Raw genomic sequence first — 20136 nt, 5'->3', positions numbered from 1 at the left:
AAAAGTCAAAAGTCCTTGTACTAGTGGAGCATCCAATCTAGGATCACAGCATATTGTCTTCTGTTGTTCCCGGATCAGTTTCTTCTATCAAACTTGGAGTTCCTGAAGGACAGGAACAGGTTCTAATTCTTCTCTGTGAACCAAGCCCTAACACTTGCTTAGAGAAAACTTGAATTTTGAATTGAGTAAATTCCATTCTATCACCTTGGCTCACACCATGTCCATGTCGTCATCACAGAAGTTGGAGAAGTCACCAAATCTAGTAGCACTTGTTACCCTCAAATCAAGACCTTGGAGTTCTATATGTTTTTTGAAGGCTCCTGATGACAGGAGGCAGCTCCAGCTTGTCCCTGGATCTGGTAACTGGAACTGCAGGTCTCAGATAACAACAGCAGCTTCAGCATCAATTATTGAAAACAGGTCCAGCTTCTTGTCTCTCCCTTACTTCCCCTAAGGACTTCCCCTCTGGTCCTGTACTCCGGTCTTCCCTAAGCAGGAGCTTCCAGCCCAGGTAAGCGGGCCTTCTGGGTTCACAAGCACACCCAGTTCATGTCCACTATCACTCACCTATTCACATCCATTCATATAGTGTTTTACCCACCTCCAACCAGGAGCTTTGCAAGGAGGCCTGCAAAGTCAGATCTGGAAGGGGAGGGTGGTCCAGAACATGGGAGAGGGACTTGGAGAAGAGAGCTGGGGGAGGGGAGTGTGTGTGATGTGTTTATGTGTATGTATGTACTTATAAAGGGAATTCTGAGAGATCACAGAGGAAGGGGAATATAAGAGAGGGAAGATAGGTCTGGAGATGAAATATAGAATCAAGGACTCCTTCCATTCCCAGGGAAGAGTAAAGGGACAGTCTGGTGTGGGAAGACATCGCACTCTAACACCTTATGAAGTGTTTTGATTACCTTTACTGAAGCAGTCCACAGTGACAGTGAAGGGTTTTTTGACTACAAAGCTTTGCTCTTTTGCAACACAGTAATGGGTCAGAAAAGACCCATATCGTACCCCCACCATACTGTATAGTGGGATATGGTGAGGGTATGATATCCTAGGAGGAACTGAAGAAAGAAGTCCTGAAGAAGGGGTGACTTCAGGGATGAAGGGAAATGGGTTGTAGCAATGTGGAGATGGGACCAGAAGTCAGGTGGTATGGGGTTGGGTGCTGAACATAGACAGTATGCCATCCTTTAAAGTACAGTGTTTTGGAATCATACCAACCTGGATTCAAATCCCAATTCTGCTGTGTGACTCTGGGCAAAAGACTTAATCTTCCTTAGCCATGGCTTGTAAAATGTGAGCCTAATAATTGCTAGTGGCAAAGACCACGAATGAAAAATTGTGGGGTGGGTTTCCCATCCCTGCCTCCCCCATCTCAGGCCCAGGTAGGGATCATGTCCCCTGCCATTGCACTGGCATTCCTGCCACTGGTGGTAACATTGCTGGTTCGATATCGGCACCACTTCCGACTGCTACTGCGCACAGTCTTACTGAGGAGTTTCCAAGACTGCCTGTCAGGGATGCGGATTGAAGAGAGAGCCTTCAGCTATGTGCTCACCCATGCCCTACCTGGAGACCCTGGACACATCCTCACCACCCTGGACCACTGGAGTAGCCACTGCGAGTACCTGAGCCATATGGGGCCTGTCAAAGGTCAGTGTTGCCTAGCCTTCTGCTCCAGGAAGTACCCCTAAGATCTGGGATTTGTCACTGCCTTACTTGGTGAATTGGGCAGGTTAGTGACCCTCTTTGGGTCTCTTTTTTCTGATCTGGGAATGAGAGACCTGCATTAAGTCATTCATTTATCCATCAAATATTTATTGCCATGTTATTTGTACCAGGCATGTGCTAGGTCCTGGGAGAGGAGGTAGAGGCCACAATAGAACCAGCCACAAATGCTGGACTCAAAGGGAGCAAAATACATGGAAGAATAACCGTAACTCATTGCTATCTAATTATCTGTGTCCCAGTCTTTCTTCCCTACCAAAGAGCCTTCTACATCTGATTCTACATCAGGAAAAGTGCCTGCCTGGATTTATCTCAGACCCAACTCCCAGCACAAGTGCTTTCACAATCTTAAGAAATTCAAGATCACAAAGATATCCAATGAACAATAAAATGGGATGAAACAGGAAGCTTCTCAGGAGTCTCAAAGATGGAATGGTTGCTTTTGCCTGGGCTCTCCTGGAGGAAGCCACATTTGAACTGAGTCTGGAAGGATTTGTTTCAGGTTGAACAGGTGGATAGGGACAGGTGTAGAAAGGCAAAGCCAACCACAAATACAAATGCAGCATGAAGGAATGAGACAGCATGGTTGATTCTGGGCAGTTGTATCAGATGGCTGTTATATAGGTTATAGGTAGAAGAGCTGAGAACTGTAGCTGGAAAGGTAGGATAGGATCAGGTCTGAGAAGTTCCTAAACACCAGGGTGAGGTTCTCAAGTCCAATCTAAAGGCTTTTCGAATCACAGGAGCAGGGATTGATAAGATCAGATAGGTTATATAGATTTCTAGTCTAGTGAAGACTAGACTAGCAGGGAGCAGTGGGGCAGCTGTAGTTATGATCCAAAGAAGTAGGATCTTAGGTGGCTGAAGCTGCAATGAGGCAGGTGGGCACTGAAGATATCTTTTTATGAGGAGCCCTGCATCCATCTCCCATGTCTTCTACAACAGCCCTCTCACCCTGTAGGTCAGGTCCTGGTGCGGCTGGTGGAAGAGAAGGCCCCTGCTTGTGTGCTGGAGCTAGGCACCTACTGTGGATACTCCACCTTGCTTATTGCCTGTGCCCTGCCCCCTGGGGGTCGCCTTGTCACGGTGGAGCAGGACCCACGAACAGCAGCAGTAGCTGAAAAACTCATTCGCCTGGCTGGCTTCGATGAGCACACGGTCAGCCTCCCCATGCCCCTGACCCTGATCTTTTCTCTACCCCAGGCCTTGCCCTAGCCAGGCCTCCCTTTTGAGGAATTCCCATTTAGGAAGAAGGAAGCAGCTTCACTTAAGCAGCTGGGATCCTGGAGGGTGTGTGAGTTCTATCATCTTGTCCCAAGTCACTTGCAAATATTTTCTTCTGCATGACAAAAGTAGCAGCTAAGAGGAAGGTCTCCAGAGCCCAGCAAATATGAATCCAAATCTTAGCCTTCCTCTAGTTAGCTGTGAGTCCTTGGGCAAAGAACATATCCTCTGAATCTTAGTTTCTTTATGGGCAGAATGGAAATGACAATACTAATCCTGATTTCTTAGGTTCTAAGCACCTAGAAATGCCTAACATGAAGTAAGCCAGATCCTGGTTGGGTCCAGAGTGGGAAAGCAATCCGGCCAATCCTTACCTCCAGTACCTCCTACCCAACAGGTGGAGCTCATTGTTGGCAGCTCAGAGGAGGTGATCCCACGCCTACGAGCCCAGCACCAGCTGAGTCAGGCAGACCTTGTACTCCTGGCACATCGGCCTCGGTATTACTTGCGGGACCTACAGCTGCTAGAGGCCCATGCTCTGCTGCCAGCTGCTGCAACTGTCTTGGCTGACCATGTGCTCTTCCCTGGTGCGCCTCGCTTCCTACAGTATGCCAAGAGCTGTGGCCACTACCGCTGTCGGCTCCACCACACTGGCCTCCCAGACTTCCCAGCTATCAAGGATGGCATAGCCCAGCTTACCTATACTGGTCCTGGCTGAGGTCCAGGACCAGGGATATTTACCAACACTCCCTACCCCTGCCCAAGCAAGGACCTCAGAACATTTATTTCCTCCCTGTTCAGAGCCTGACATGTGCTGGGCTCAGAGCTGGGGGCCGTTTCTCCCTAACTTTACCCTTCTAGCCTCCACACTGACCCAAAGTGTCATATTCTATCAGGCGCTTGGTTCCACCGGTCCCCCTCCTTCTGGAGAGATCCATGGATAGACAACAGACCATGGGCCTGAGCCCCCAACCCAGCTCTGTCACTGGTTTGCTGGGTGACTCCAGGGGAGTCTTGCCCTGCTCAGAGATTTAATCCACTCTCTTAACATTAAAGTTGCTGGCTAGGAGAGCTTCAGGGCTTCTCAGATCTGGGCTTCAGAAAGCCTCTCCTCCCTAGCCCATACCATTCTGCATGGAATCAGAGGAAAAAGCAGATAATGAGAGCCTAAAGGAACGGCTTGGTGCCAAGTTGGGCCAGGAGAAATGACACAGGAGCTTAGGCGCAGGCTTCCCAAACCTGGCCCACTTGGCCAATTAGGTTTGCTTTATATCCCTTGAATGTCCCCTCCCCAAAGCCTAGGAAAAGATATGCACTCCTCTGGGCCCCACCAACAAATAGGGAATAGACATGGGGGAAAAGTCATTCCTGTGTCTTTATTAAAGAGAGTTAGAAAGAAACCAGACCTGGCAACCAAGGGGTGAGGTACTGACCAGGCAGGTGGGGTAGGCTCAGGCTCTGGGAATTCAAGGGCCAACTGATGGCCTAGGAGGGGTCAAGGAGACCAGGTTCTTGCAGCAGCTGAGGAAGTGCCCAAGGGTGAGCTTTTAGGCATTGGGGCCATCAGCTGGTTCTGCAGGCTGAGGGACTGGGGCAGGGATGTAGGGTAGGTTAGGCTGGCCTGGAACCGCCCTGAGGCCACCCTGCCTTGTCTACCTAGATCATCCACTGGTCCTGATCCTGTTCGTTGCCTTCCATGTCCACCTGGAGAGGAGGCTGGGTGTGGGTGGGGAGGGGCCTCAGCCAGCCTCAGCCCCAGATCTGGCCCTTGGATGAATCCAGGGTTTCTGTACCCATTGGCCATCAATTAGGTCAGGGGCAGGGGTTCAGGAACAGAGGCCCTCCCCTACACTCCCACCTACCTCATTGACCTCTCCATCATCAGGTGACTCGTTATAGTCATTCATCTCGTCCATGTCCTGCATGTCCTCATCATCCTCTGAGTCCTCTTCACTGTCCTCATCGTCTTCATCATCCTCCTCTTCCTCATCATCATAGTGCTGGTAGGGTAGGGGAAAGCCTGTAGGCCCTACAGAGCTGCCTGGACCAGTATAACAGCTGGCCAACTTGGAAACCTCCCTCTCCCTGACCTTGCCCCCACCTTGAGTTTAGCAGGCTGATAGATGTTCTACAGGACCTTGGTGTTAGGCCCAATGCCCACCCCATTAAGCTCCCCTTTTTAGCATTGGCCCACTCTGAGAACCACAATTGCACCAAGTCAGAAGCAGAACATTCAGAATTAGTACAGTTGTGATCCACCCTGGGTCTCACATAGGCCCCACTTTCAGGAGCCACTCACCTCTGAGGCTGGCTTGCCAATAGGTACCAGGTTGTTGTCTTTCTCTGCGATGCTTTGAAGCTGCAGGCAAAACAGGGAGGGGAAAGCAAGGCTAGGGCCCAAGCAGGGCAAGTCAGGGAAATGGGACTGACCCACTCTGCCCTCAAGAAAACCATCAAGTGTTGGGGAAAAGCTTCTTCCCGGTTCTCAGGAAAATTCAATCCCTTTTCTCCCATTATCTGCCATGTATAAATCTGACTCAACTACTTAATCTCCTGGGCCTTGGTTTCTTCATATAATTATGGTGAAGGTAAAGTGAGATAATTAACCTAAAACACGCCATCTGCTAGGTTCTGATAAATGATTAAAATTGTTAATTCCTGTGATTTGAGGAACAGAGCTTGGGCTGAGTGTCAGAAGCCTAAGTTCTAATCTGTCCCAGAATTTCCAGGGTGCCCAGCAAATCAGGGTACCATAAAGATGAGAATTTTGGTCCCCTGATTCCCAGCCTGATTATTCCCAGCTAAGGACAAAAAAACTCTCCAGGGCAGGTCCTACAGTAAGGCTGGGTCCTGGCCAGAGGGAGGGATACGGGATATGTTTCTGACTGTGCTATGCTTTGCTAGATCCTCACTCACCCAGGCCTGATGCTGCTGTTCCTGCTGCTGCAGCTCTGTCTCCTCCACACAGGGCCGATCCAGATTAAACCACAGTGTCTCAGTCACCCGGGGGAAGAGTGAAGGGAACAAGGTGGACATGGCTCCTAGACTGAGGGAAAGTGTTAGGTGAATATGTTTTGTTTTAGTTTGGTTTTTATTTGGTTGTAATTTGATTTAGAGACTGGGTGGAGTGGAAGGTAGCAGGGAAGCAGGCCTTCCTTCTAGGAATCAGACAGACCTGGATTTGAGTCCTGGCTCCACCATTCACTAGGTGTTTGACTTTTGCCAAGTCACTTAACCTCTCTGGGCCTGTTTCCTCATCTGCAAAATGGGGATAATAACAATTATATCACCCTCACAGTTATTCTGGTAAATAAAATAATGGATAAATCAAATCGTAGGCTGGCTGTTCAAGGAGGTAAGAGAATGGGAGCCAGATGTAGAGATAGAATCCAGATTTTAAACTGGTATTACAAAATTAGGGAAAGCAGGGCTCTAATGAAATTTATGTCTACCCCATCCAAGCCCTAAAATTTACTTTTTGCCCCTTTATGATGGTCCATACCACACCCAAACAGTTCAAAACATTTGGGACACTAACCACTTCTTTGATGGACCCGTCAAACTGGGGGCTTGCACCACGTGCTATCAGGGTCCAGTAAGCATTCTAAAAGGCATGAATAAATGAGTAAGCAGATGGAAGACTGAATGGATGAACTCATATTTAAGAGAACAAATCCAACTTTGTGAACTCAGCTGACCAGGTAAATCCCAAAGGTTCTGATTTAAAACTTCTTAGCTCACAGACAGGAAAACTGAGACCCAGCGACAGGAAGATACTGGCTTCAGGTCACAAGGTGAGTTGGGACTAGTGCAGGGAAGGGATCCAGGCCAGGCACTGAAAGAGGTGAGATGAAAAAAAAAAAAAAAGATCTGTCTCGTTTTCTAGCTTTTGCCCTAACTTATTGACCGACCCAAGACCAGCTGCTGGCGTTCTCTCGACCACCAAGCACGTCCACTCTTGACACCCTAGAACTAACTCAAGGACAGAGATCTTGACACCCTAGAACTAACTCAAGGACAGAGATCTTGCCTCCGAAAACCTAACAGGCCACCACCCAGTCTTTGCTCATTACGATAGACCGTGCGGTTGACCAACAGAAAGAAGGCAGAGGCGGGACTCGGACAGGAGTTTGCCCTTATAGGGTCGCTAATCGTGAAAGGAGCGGGGGTCTGGGTAGAGCCAATTAACTGAAAGAAATGCTGGGTGACAGGAAGTGACACCAATGAATGACGGGTCTTGTGTGAAGGGGTGGGGCTTAGTCTTGAGGAAGCGGCCAATGAGCAGAAGCTATTTACGGTTAAAGGAATCTGAACATGGAGCTTCTGGGGAGGCAAGTCAAAGGGCTGGGTTCCCCTGGGGGAAAGAGGAAAGAAGGAACAAGAAGACGGCCGCAGCCTCGCTTCTGTACTTACCCCGCCGGAGGCGGCAGCCGGCGGCGACCCGGAAGCGCTTCACCTAGCCTGAGCGGAAGAACCCACCAAAATCCGGGGACCCACCAAACGCATGCGTCCTTCGTGTCCTTTTGTTTCCCGCTCCCGCCCACCACACCGGAAGTGACGTTTGTATAATAGCCGGTACAAGGTGGAGAAGGAAATTTGCGGCGCCTACCTCTTGGCACCGCCTTGCGTTCCACCCAATCAGCTTTCCACCGTGACCCGGCCAGCAGGAACCCATTTATCCCCGCCCCTTCGTGGCCGGGCCGTATTTGCGCGCTAACCCAAATAAATGGTTACCCTCAACCTGCTTTGGTGTAAGGTCTTAGTCCTGGTGTCCCGGAAAATCTGCTTCTACCCCAGAGTCGCTGGGTGATCTTATACTTTTCCTGTATGTCTTCTCGCAGACTTGGTTTCCCATTTGAACATATTCGTTATTTAATGTATGCCTTGAATAAAATTATTTGAGTCTTCACTGTATTCCAGGTTCTGTTAGAAGCTGGGGATAAATCTGTGAATATGGTCACTACCCCCAAAGACCTCACAGTCCAGTGGGGGATATCAGACCCTGCACCTCGAGTGAATTCACTAATCTTTTAAGATTGCCTGTCCAGTTGTGATATTAGAGATTACATACATGGTTGAGGTATTGGTTAGCTTCAGGCACAGCACTCTGCTGCTGGAGAATTCTGCTGTCCCTTTCGGGTCTGGACCAAATCTCAGAGGTCAATCTGGTCACCTCTTACCCTCCTTAGTTGATGCATCTGTCTCAGCCTTCCCTTCAGACATCCTCACAACTTCTGGTGGAAGAAGCCCTTTAAACCCAGCTCCCATTAAACTATATCACCTGAATGATATAGACAGTAGGCCCCAGGGAGGGAACTTCCCTTAATGTTGCCCTACCTGCCCTCCTGTCTGGCCCTAAATTAGCCAAAACTCCCATGACCAGGCTCTCCTGCCGCCTCCCCCACCCCGCCCTCCAAAGATGTGCCCCTCCAGTACAGAATAAAGCATCGCTGGTCCTCTGAGGTTGGCCTCCATTTTCTTTTTCTTTTTGAATCCTCTTTCATTTGCTTTCATCACCTACTAGTCTCTTTTCAGGGCCAACAATCATCCACAGTTCCACTCCTGTCCCAATCAGTTGTGTAAACTTTGACCAGTTCTTTTCCTATGTCTACATTCAGTTTCTTCTTTAACCAGCATCATAATCTGCCCAGTCTTCCTCCTGTCCTAGGCTGCTGTGAGATTTGAATGAGATTAACAGCTGTTCAACAAATTAAAACCTATGATGGACATTTAGTTCATTTAGTAATTTTCTTCAATATTTATTCCTCCCCTCCCACCACTTTTGTTTCCTTTCTGCTAAAAAGGAGCAGGATGTAATGAATAAGATGCCAGTTTTAGACAGCCACACCAAACTCTTAAATATCTCCTCATTTTCCTTGAGATACCCTCTGGGTGCTCAGAAACTTAAGGTCTAAGAAGAAATCATTTGGTTTTCCAAAATGCACACTTCTTTCCATTGATTTGTCCTTTACAACCATTGTATTCATTTTTTTTTTCCATTGATTTGTCCTTTACAACCATTGTACTCAAATTAAAAATTTATTTACTTACACTAAATAAATTTCTACAATAGAAGGAAAAAAAAAAAGCTCTTCAAGAGGAGAGTACAGTGCCTAATGAAAGTGATTATGCTGCCAAGCCACTCCATAAGTCCAGTGGCTTGGGAGGCAAGACAATCACAAGTTCAAACTCAGCCTCAGCAACTTACCAAGATCCTGAGCAATTTAGTGAGAACCTGTCTCAAAATAAAAAGGGTTGGCCAGGCATAGTAGCCCACCCCTGTAATCCTAGAGGCTCAGGAGGCTGAGGCAGGAGGATCGTAAGTTCAAAGCCAGCCTCAGCAACTTAGTGAGGTCCTAAATAACTCAGCAAGATCCTGTCTCTAAATAAATTATTAAAAAGGGTTGGAGCCATTGCAGTGGCACCTGCCTGTAATCCCAGTGGCTCCAGAGGCAGGAGCATTGAGAGTTCAAAGCCAGCCTCAGCAATGGCAAGGCGCCAACCACCTCAGTGATACCCTAATAAAATACAAAATAGATCTGGGGATGAGACTCAGTGGTTGAATGCCCCTGAGTTCAATCCCTGGTAAACCCCCCTTTAAAAAGTTAAAAACAGATTTTTATTATAGAATAAAATTTGCTTTCTTGGAAACATCACCCTTTTCATTCATTCATTCATTCATTCAACAAATACCTAATGAATGTTAATATGTAGATTCCATCACATATTCTAAGTAGTGACTATACAATAGTAAACAAAATAGATCAAAGAGTCCCTCATCACGAACTTTCATTTTAATGAGATAAACAATAAAGGAGTTAGATAAAATAGTTTTAAGATTGTAGTAAATACTGTGGGGGAAAAAGAAGTGAGAATAAAATATTGTTGGGGGGGTGTGTTAGATGGGCAAGCCATGGATGTCACTGCAAGGTATTGAGTACAGGTCTGAAGGAAGCGATAGACTTCTGATATTTGGGGAAGGGTATTTCAGAGAGAGCAGCACGTGCAAAGCAGGAACCGAATAGCTATGACCTTGCAGGTCCTAATAAGGAATTTTACTTTGTGTTGGGGAATCAGCAAAGGGTTGTTAGCAGAGAATCCATACAATCTGATTTCCATTTTAATAGAGATATTTTGTTCTATGAACAATAGATTTGGGACAAGGATACAATGTTAGGGGCAGGGAGACCAGTTAGGAGCCCATTATAATAACCCAGGAGAAATAGATGAGAAATGGCTGAGTTTTTAGTTTATTTAGAAGAGAAGGTAGACACAAGATTTGCTGATAGGATCAGAGGATCAGAGGGAGAACAGAACCAAGATTTTTGGCCAGAACAACTAAATTATTGGTATTACTATTTTTTGAGATGGGAAAGTCTAAGGAGGTGCTTTTTTGTCTGTGTGGGAGCATTATCTGAAGCTCAATTTTGGGATGTGTTATGGTTTAGATATTAGGTGTCCTCCAAAAGCTCATATGTGAGAACAATACAAGACGATTTAGAGGAGAAATGATTGGATTATGAGAGTCTTAACCCAATTGGTGAATTCATCCCCTGATAGCATTAGCTGAGTGGTAACTGAAGGCCAGTAGGCTGTGGCTGTAGGAACTGGGTCCCTGGGTGCCTGCCTTTAGGGTATATATTTGGTATCTGGCAAGTAGAATTTCTGCTTTCTGATCATCATTTGAGCTGCTTGCCTACACCACATTCATCTGCCATGATGTTCAGCCTCACCTCATAGCCCCAAGAAATGGAGCCAGCCACCTATGGACTGAGGCCTCTGAAATTGTGAGCCCCAAAATAAACTTTTCCTCCTCTACAATGTTCTGGTTGGGTCTTTTAGCCACAGCAGCAAAAAAGCTGACTAAAATAGGATGTATTGAATTTGAGATGGCCATTAGAAATGTAGAGGGTGCATGAAGGTATATGGGTATGCACATCAAAAGAGAGATTTCAGGAGCTGGGATTGTGGCTCAGAGGTAGAGTGCTTGTCTAGCATGTGCACGGGCCCTTGGGTTCGATACTCAGCACCACATAAAAAACTAAATGAGTGGAATAAAGGTATTGTCCAACTACAACTAAAAAAATAAATATTAAAAAAAGAGATCTGGGTTGGATATATTAATTTGGGAGTCATTGTTGAGTCAGGATGCAAAGAAAAGACCACCAACTCCAATTTTAAACAAAATTAAAGCAAGCTTATGTTTTTTACACAAGGAGAGCTGGCCAGTGGCTGTCTCACCCAAAACCTAGAACAGAGAACAGCCCAGCTCTCAGGGAAGAAAAGGTTTTTATAGCACAAAAAGTTACCAAGGGGGGTGTTCTTAGGAACTTACAGCTAACAGGTTTCTGGCAGACATAATACAATGGCAATTAGTAGATTAATGATCTACATGGCTTGATATTTTAAGGTAGGGAGTAAATTCAGATCCCAACATCAGAATTTATAAGGCACCACTGAGGTTTCAGAGAGGGTTGTTGTCTGATCATGGAGAACAAGGATTTATGAGGTGCCACTAAGGTTTTAGGGAGGGTTGTTATCTGGTCAAGAAAAGCCAGGAATGGGTGAGTTCAGAGCATGGGCAAGAGTTCTAAACAAGTTTAGAAATCTCAGTATTTTATAGTAAAACAGAAATGAACTTTTCATGACTTTGTGACTAGATGGCTCCCAGTCTTAAGATGGAATTAGGCTGGGTTTATCAGTCATCATCACATAGATGATGTTTAAAGCCATGAGACTAGATGAGATCACAAAAGGAGGCAGTGTAGATGGAAAATAGTTTCCCCTGATATTAAGCATTTGAGGAAACTAGGAGAAGCAGCAAACCAGATGGAAGAAGAAGGCCAAAAAGTTTAAAAAAACAGGCAAGACGGGCAGTATCCTAGAAGCCAAGTAAAGAAGGGTATCAGGAAGAAGGGAGAGATCTGACATAGCCCAGTTCTGTACAAGATTGTGTTCCTTTTTGTTTGCTCAGCTGACCATGAGCTCCTTGAGGGTAGAGACTGAATGGTTTCTATATCCCCAGGGCCAGGCCTGACCTCTGGATACTTCATCTGCTCCTTCAGTGATCTATGCCTCCAGCATCTTCTCCTCTGTTCCTTTTTCTTACAGGATTCCTACCTCAGGCACACTTAGCAATCTATCCTTCTTGACATCTCTGATATGCTGGAAATTACCCAGTAACCTAGAGTTTCTTTCCACAGTCCTTAGCCAAGTTCAACAAGTCATGGTGACTAATTAGCTGGTGACATTTATTGAGTGTCAACTGAGTGCCAGACACCTTGTTAAACCCTGGGACAGAGTGATGAAGCAGAAAAAAAAATCTATGTCCTAGAGAAAAATACAGGCTAGGGAGAACTAAGACAATTATAGAAGAGGGTGGTGTTAAAAATCAATGTATGTAGAGTAAGCTGTAAGAACACAGTGGAAGGAGAGATGAATGAGTTCTGGACAAACTAAGTTTAGACTTTTGTTCCAGAGAAGGAAACATTTATGTAGGCCTTGAGTGATGAGTAGGAGTTAAGCCTACTGGTAGACAAGTTGGAGAAGGGGGTGCACAAAGAGGCACATTACATTCAAGGACATGGAGAACAGTGAGAATCCATTCGGACAGAATTAGATACATGTGGATGAAGAAAGATCCAGATTGGGAAAGGGCCTTAGTGGTACAGATATGGAGTGGATAGAATGGGACCTAAGTATCCTGAGTATTAGCTCTGTTACTGACTTGCTGGGGACCCCAGGTAGGTCCCTCCCCATCCCCAAGCTACCACTTTCTCTAACATACTATCCTGTGTCTCCTGCTCTGATGTGAGGCCCTGGAAGAGATTCCCAGGCCTGGCCCTTTCTATTCTAAAATTTTACCTATCTCTTCTTTCTATTGTACATAAACTGAAGGCAGGGATAGGATGGGAATTTCCCAACAGTCAGAAATAAATCCAGAACTCTCTGACTGGAGATGGAAACTCACGACTCTATGCAGAGAATTCTCCAGGACCAGGAAGGAGGGCCAGGGCTGAGTGGTGTGAATTTAATACCAATTTGAAATGCTTACTTACTCATCCCATTGACCCTGAGTATTGTAGCTGGGCCCTGGTAGGGGACAGAGGAAAGTGTCACAGTTACCATCTTTCATGCATAAAGAGGATTGTTTGCTTTCCAAGGGGCTTTCAGCTTCCTCTCATCCTCACCTCAGCCCTGGGAATCCTGCCCCCCTTTAAAAGAGGAGGAACCTGAGACTCAGAAACATGAAGTGGCTCATCTGAGCTGAAGCTATAATTCAAGAATGTTATTCATTCCACAGATCTTTTTTATGGGTCGCTTGTTAAGTGATGAGGATCCACAGAGGAATCAGATTTAAGTTCTAATCTTCTGAGGGTTCCCAATCTTATATGGGAGGCATAAAGTAAATCATTAGGCCTTGGAGGGCAGATTTCCACGTGATTCATCTCTATTTCCCCAGCACCTAGCACAATGCCTAGAAAAGAGTAGCCACTCAATAAGTGTTATTTACAGTATGTGTTTCCTAATGAATTGACTTTTCCACTGGTTCATGTTCATTAATTCATGTGATGAATGCCGTAATGGAGATTGGTTAAGAAAAGAGAAGAGTGGGAACATTGAGAACTGAAGGGCAACACGTGGGAGGGGAATGGAGAAGGCTCCTCAGAGGAAATGAGACCTGCAAGATAGTGGAGTCAGGAAAGGGCATTTCAGTCAGGAGCAGACAGGGCCTGAAAGAATGTAGTATACTCAGGGTAAGGCTGAGGCCCTGCTGGGTCATCTCTTTCGCAAAAAGCACTGTGAGAGAAACAGAATCAAGGGACAGTGAGTGCCCTGTCCTCAAAGGATGACACATAACCCTGAAGGAGGATGAAGAGACATTGAGAAAGTCTGCCTTAAGCAGGGGAGACTCCAGCTGTGCCTTGAAGGATGCCTCAGAGTCAGACAAACAGGAGGAGGAAAGAAGAGGCGTTTCAGGTAGAGAGGGATCCCTGGGCAGGCACCAGGCTGTGGGGGAATGAGGAGATTACCCTGGCAGGAGAACATGTCTGAGGAGGAATGCTGCATGTAACTAGAAAGTTCCACAGGGAGGGCTGGCCTGGAGTGCCCCCGGGGAATAAGGTTCTCCTCTGTCTCAGGGTCACTGGACGTCTCATTTATTGTCTGTCGTTGAGGACTCTCTGGATCTGACTTGAGTTTAAGATGAATAGATGATTTAGAAGGGAATCTCTATGGATTCTCTTTCAATTCTCCAGAATGCCAGCCCCAGGATGGGTGCTCTAGCCAGGATCCTATTTGCATGATGGGTTTGCATATATTTGCTTACTGCAGCTAAGGTTTTCTCACTCTTACTCAAGCAAAAATAGACAAAAAGACAGGTCCTGGAGATCAGGCTATGGACAGATATCATCCCTCTTCCATCTGGTCTCAGATTGCACTTCAGGCATTTAATAACATCCGCCCTGCTCTGACCTCCAGCAAACCCTACATACACTGTGGAACTCCCCCAGAAGCAGAAATGGTGGGTGGAGATCAGACAGTTCCTGCCTGCCTGACCACCCGCCTGGCAAATTCTCCCAATCTAGTAACAGGTAGTTACAGCCTCAGGGCCTGGCTGTCCACCAATCCGTGTTCCCGGGTTCCGCCCTTTACTTCCATTTCCTGGGCATTTCCAGGCAGGTTTGCCTGTTTCCTCCTACTCCGAGTACTAGCTTTTCACAAAAACCACCCTTTATTCCTAAATAGCAAACATTCACAGTTTCACCAAATCTCTCCCTGTACCACCCACTCCCTGCACTCCAGGAATCTCGATTCTTTTTTCTCCACCCCTCACATCTAATCCCATCACTTACGGTTATATATATTCTGCAACAGTTTTTAAAATAAAAAAAGACTATAGGGGCTGAAGTTGTAGCTCAGTGGTAGAGCACTTGCCTCTCAAGTATGAGGCACTGGGTTCAATCCTAGCACCACATAAAAACAAATAAAGGCATTGAGTCCATATACAACTAAAAAAAAAGTTTTAAAAAGACTATAAAATAATATTAAAATAAATTAACATATTAGGAGGTAACTTCTTTTTATTTTTTATTTTTTAGTTGTAGATAGACACAATATCTTTATTTTATTGATTTATTTTTTATGTGGTGCTGAGGACCCAACCCAGTGCCTCACACATGCTAGGCAAGCTTCCTACTGCTCAGCCCCAGCACCTAGAAGGTAACTTCTTAGAAATTGTTAGGTTGAAGAATACCTACATTACGAACCCCCTACCCCAAATACTAAAGATTGAACCCAGGGACTATGGAGGCTACATCCCCAGCTCTTTGTATTTTTTATTTTTAGACAGCGTCTTGCTAAATTGCCTGGCCTTGAATTTGGGATCCACCTGCCTCAGCCTCCTGAGTCACTGGGACTCCACTGCTCCTGTGCATCACTGCTCCTGGCCATTAATACCTTTTAGAGATAGCAAATTGCTCTCCAAAGTACACTCTCACCAATGACAGTGACTATTTCCACAGAATCTCATCAATACACAGAATTATCAAAAATCTTGATTGGGCTGGGGTTGTGGCTCAAGCGGTAGCACACTCGCCTGGCATGCATGCGGCCTGGTGATCCTCAGCACCACATACAAACAAAGATGTTGTGTCCACCGAAAACTAAAAAATAAATATTAAAATTCTCTCTCTCTCTCTCTCTCTCTCCCTCACTCCTCACTCTCTTAAAAAAAAAAAAAAAAAAAAAAATCTTGATCACTGAAGAATTACAAGCAGGGGCATGGCCCAATTCAATTGGCAGTTTTAAGCAAAAATCCCATAAATTTTGGTGTGTGCAGAAGGGGTTGGATGTAAGCAGAAGCTGGGAAAGGTAGGCTAGTTGGAAAGCTGTTTTGGAGTCTAGATCTGGGATGATGGTCCTATCACTGAACATTTACTGTGTGCCAGGCACTGTTCTAAGCAGCAGGAATTAAAGTCCTGAACAAAATGCATACAAATCCCTTGCTCTCATGACATTTGCAGTGTAGTCAGGGAGACAGGAAAACAGTCACACAAATGCATAGTAACATCAACTGTTGCTAAATGCAATGAGAAGAATAAAACCAGAAAATGGGAGGAGAGTGCACAGGTGAGAATGGACACAATATTGGAAAGAAGGTGGTTAGAAAGACCCTTAGTAATGATGACACCTAAACAAATTCCTGAAAAAGTGAGAAAAGGATCTGGTAGAAGTGGGGAATTGGGTGCTGGAATCAGCATGACCATGAGCTGCAGCCACCCAGATGGCTGATGTCCAGAACTCCTGCAGCAACACAAGTCAGTGCCCCCCTCCCCCTCCCCCTCCCCCCTGCTATATTTCAGAAAGCAGCTCTAACTCTCCCCAGGTCACAAGCCAGAAGCTTGAGTTATTTTTGTGTTCTATCTTTCCCTCTCCCCACACATCCAAAAGGTCTCCAAGTCCTGGAGATTTTGTTCACTTAGTATAGTCATGTGTCACTTAACAAAGAGGACACATTCTGAGAAATGCTAATCCTTAGGAGATTCTGTCATTGTGCAATCATAGACAGCACTTACACAAATGTAGCTGGTCTAGGTCAATCACCCCATGAGGCCTCTGGAATGCAACTAAGAGACAGTAGTGGGTGTAACATGATATTCAGTTTTACAGTTTATATATATATAGCTGGGGTTGTGGCTAAGTGGTAGAGCACTCGCCTCACATGTGCGAGACCCTGGGTTGGATCCTCAGTACCACATAAAAATAAATGAATAAAATAAAGGTTAAAAAAAGGCCATTCCTTTAAAAAACATACATATATTAAATATATATATGGAGTAAACTCTAAAGTATGGTAAACCAGGTGTGGTGGTGCACACCTGTATGTAATCCCAGCTACCAGGAGGCTGAAGCAAGAAAGTTAGACAGTCTGGCAATTTAGCAAGACCCTGTCTCAAAATAAAAATAAAATAAAATAAAATGAAAAAGGGCTGTCAATGTAGCTCAGCGGCAGAACACCCTTGGGTTCAACCCACAATACAAAAAAAAAGTATAGTATAATTAATACATAAACCATAACAGTCATAACAGTACTGTGGTAAAATATATATTACATATAATTTACATAAAATTTACTATTTTAGGCATTTTAAGTATAAAGTTCAGTGCCATTAAATACCTTGACAGTATTGTGTAACTAGCACCACCATTCATCTCCAAAACTTTTTCATCTTCCCAAATTGAAACTCTACATTCATATTTACATGCATATATACATAATATATACAATGTAGCATATATATATATATATATATATATATATATATATATATATATATATGAAATTGTGTATATATACCATAGCCATTAAACACTAAGTCTCCATTCTCCCCTTTCCCCAGTCCCTGACAACCACCATTTAACTTTTTTTTTTTTTTTTTTTTGGTACCAGGGTTGAACCCAGAGGTGCATAACCATGAGCCACACCCCCAGCCTTTTTTTATATTTTATTTTGAGACAGGGCCTTACTAAATTGTTTAGGTCCTCACAAAATTGTCAAGGCCAGCCTCAAATTTGCAATCCTCCTGCCTCAGCATCCCAAATCACTAGTATTACAGCCATGTACCACCTCACTCAGCTCTTCTTTTTGTTTATTAATTTTGACTACCCTAGACACCTAATAAAAGTGGACTCTTACTGTATCTTTCTTTTTGCGACTGGCTTATTTAACTTACCATAATATCCTCAGGGTTCAGTCATGTTGCAGCATGTGTCAGAATTTGCTTAATTTTTAAGGCTAAATTGTGCTGTATTGAATGAATATACCATATTTTGTTTATCCATTTGTCTGCCCACAGACACTTGAGTTATTTCCACTTTTTGGCTTGTTGTGTATCATCCTGCTGTGAACATGGTGTACAAATATCACCTGATTTCAATTATACACTTAATTGTGTATCTGTTTGTTTAAATCTCTCTCTCCTAGTCTCCTGGAGTCATGAGTATTTACCATTAGTCCCAGCACTGAGCATAGTACCTGGGCATTAGTATAAGTTCAGTAAATATTTGTTGGATGAATGAACAAGACACCAAAATGTATATACTTGGATACACAAAGCATCTATAGTGTGCAGGTAAGGGTAGAGAACTTGGGTCTGGGCCTAGCTCATCAATTCCTCATTATGTTCTGACATTGACTAAGACACTTCACCTCCAAACCACAGGCAAGTGGGCACAGATGGAGACAGTAGGCCCTGGGGGTTTCCCTTGGGGGTTATATCTTGTTCTTGTCTCTCCTTTCTCTCTCTTTCTCTTTTTCTCTCTCTGTCTCTCTGTCTCTGTCTCTGTCTCTCTCTCTCCCTCCCTCCCTCCCTCCCCTCCCCATCTCTCCCTCCCTCCCCTCCCCATCTCTCCCTCCCTCCCCTCCCCATCTCCCTCTCCCTCCCTCCCCTCCCTCTCTCCCTCTTTGCTTCCTGGCTGCCAAGAGCCAAAAAGCTCTCCTTACCATACTCTTCCACCATGATGTTCTACCTCACCTCAGGCCCAGAGCAGTGGCATCAGCTGACCATGGGCAGAGCCTCTGAACTCTAAGTGCAAATAATCATTTCCTTTTCCATGTTGTTCTTATCAAGTATATTGATCACAGTGATGAAAACCTTACTAACATAGCTATTCCATATTTAATTTTTTGGAGGCAGTACTGGGAACTAAACCCAGGGGTACTCTACTACTGAGCCACATCCCCAATCCTTTTAATTTTTCATTTTGAGACAGGGTCTCGCTACCTTACAGATGCTGGTCCCAAACTTGCCACCCTCTGCCTCAGTCTCCCAAGGATCACAGGTGTTTGCCATTTTACCCAGCTACATTTAATTTTTTGATAAATGATCACACTGTTTTCCACAGAAGCTCCACCATTTAAAATTCCTCTATTAGATAGTTTATTTTATATATATATATTTAGTTGTTGGTAGACCTTTATTTGATTTATTTATATGCGGTGCTGAGAATTGAACCTAATACCTCACACATGCCAGGTAAGTGTACTACCACTGAGCCCCAGCCCCAGCCCCTAGATAGGTTCTTATATATAAAGTTGCAGATATAAAGGGACATTCACTGCAGCATTGATGGTGACTGTGAAATACTAGACACCACTGAAAGTCAATAAAGTTATTTAATTAAATAGAATCACATAAATCTATATACAGAGATAAGGAAACATCTATAGCATATCTGTAAAATGAAAAAAGCAACATGCAAGGCAGTTAGTGGGGTAACCTTACTCCTAAAGACTAGCACCATGGCAAGACTGGCTCACCCACCCTCAACAGTAGCCTGGTCTCCCCAGGAGCTGAGGGCACCCAGATGCTGAATTCAGGGATAACATCTATTCCCTGATGTGATGTACAGGCATTTTGGAATTGCCATTATCCTTGGTCACTTGAGATAAAAAGCCTTTAAGAGCAGCCACAAACATCATGGGTTCCAGTTCAACACAGAAGAAAAAAAGCCAATGGCAAATCAATGTGCTTTTCATCTATAGGCTAATGAGAATCAGACATTGATTAAAGATATTCCAGTGAACTCAGTGAAGGTTAGTTTTGGCAAAATTACCAGGAATTATTATATTTAGCATCACTGGCAAGTTGGACATACCTGACCTTGATCATGACAATGGAACCTGGGTTTGGAGGGCATAGATTTCATGGAAGATATGATGTTAGAATAGAAGTTTGTTGGTTGAAGGCACGTGTCCCTCTTTTAGGACTCAGAGGACATGGTGGGGTAGTTCCTAACACTACTGCTATATTTGCAAAATAATATTAATGTGACTATGGCTGATAGAATAATTATGGGGAGTGAAGGTCCAAGATGTGTGATCAGCTTCCATAGAAGCATTTTCTCAGCAGCTGCTCAGACATATTTGTGTGATTGAGAAGCCTTGAAGAAACAGTTTTTGTTTGCTTGTTTGTTTGTTTTGCTTTGGTTTCAGTGCTGGGGATCGAACCCAGGGCCTCTCACAAGCACATACTCTACCACTGAGCTACTTCCCTAGCTCTTCTTTAAAAATTTGTGACAGGGTCTCACTAAGTTAGATAGGCAGGCCTCAAACTTGTGATCCTCCTGCCTCAGCCTCCCATGTAGCTGGGATTACAAGCATGTCCCAGCTAGCAGTCA

General features: G+C 44.8%; 2 protein-coding genes across 3 annotated transcripts; one reads left to right on the top strand and one right to left on the bottom strand.

Moving 5' to 3' along the window:
* Positions 1-925: 925 nt before the first annotated feature.
* Tomt (transmembrane O-methyltransferase) lies at positions 926-5659 on the top strand. The gene is made up of 3 exons (XM_076846703.2): positions 926-1656; positions 2693-2889; positions 3353-5659. The coding sequence occupies exons 1-3, from the start codon at positions 1335-1337 to the stop codon at positions 3671-3673; spliced, it is 840 nt and encodes a 279-aa protein (XP_076702818.2). The 5' UTR covers positions 926-1334; the 3' UTR covers positions 3674-5659.
* Positions 4312-7004, bottom strand: Anapc15 (anaphase promoting complex subunit 15). 2 transcript variants are annotated; one of them, XM_076846713.2, is made up of 7 exons: positions 6654-7004; positions 6494-6559; positions 6131-6213; positions 5872-6001; positions 5255-5314; positions 4818-4955; positions 4312-4671 (listed from the first exon to the last, which is right to left on the bottom strand). In XM_076846713.2, the coding sequence occupies exons 3-7, from the start codon at positions 6154-6156 to the stop codon at positions 4612-4614; spliced, it is 414 nt and encodes a 137-aa protein (XP_076702828.1). In that variant the 5' UTR covers positions 6157-6213; positions 6494-6559; positions 6654-7004; the 3' UTR covers positions 4312-4611. The 2 variants fall into 2 exon arrangements, with proteins under 2 accessions (XP_076702828.1, XP_076702829.1); XM_076846714.2 differs by having other exon boundaries at positions 4312-4659.
* Positions 7005-20136: the final 13132 nt, after the last annotated feature.

Source organism: Callospermophilus lateralis, chromosome 2 (assembly GCF_048772815.1).
Source record: "Callospermophilus lateralis isolate mCalLat2 chromosome 2, mCalLat2.hap1, whole genome shotgun sequence".
Taxonomy (NCBI): Eukaryota; Metazoa; Chordata; class Mammalia; order Rodentia; family Sciuridae; genus Callospermophilus; species Callospermophilus lateralis.
This window is presented reverse-complemented; position numbering and strand designations above follow the sequence as displayed.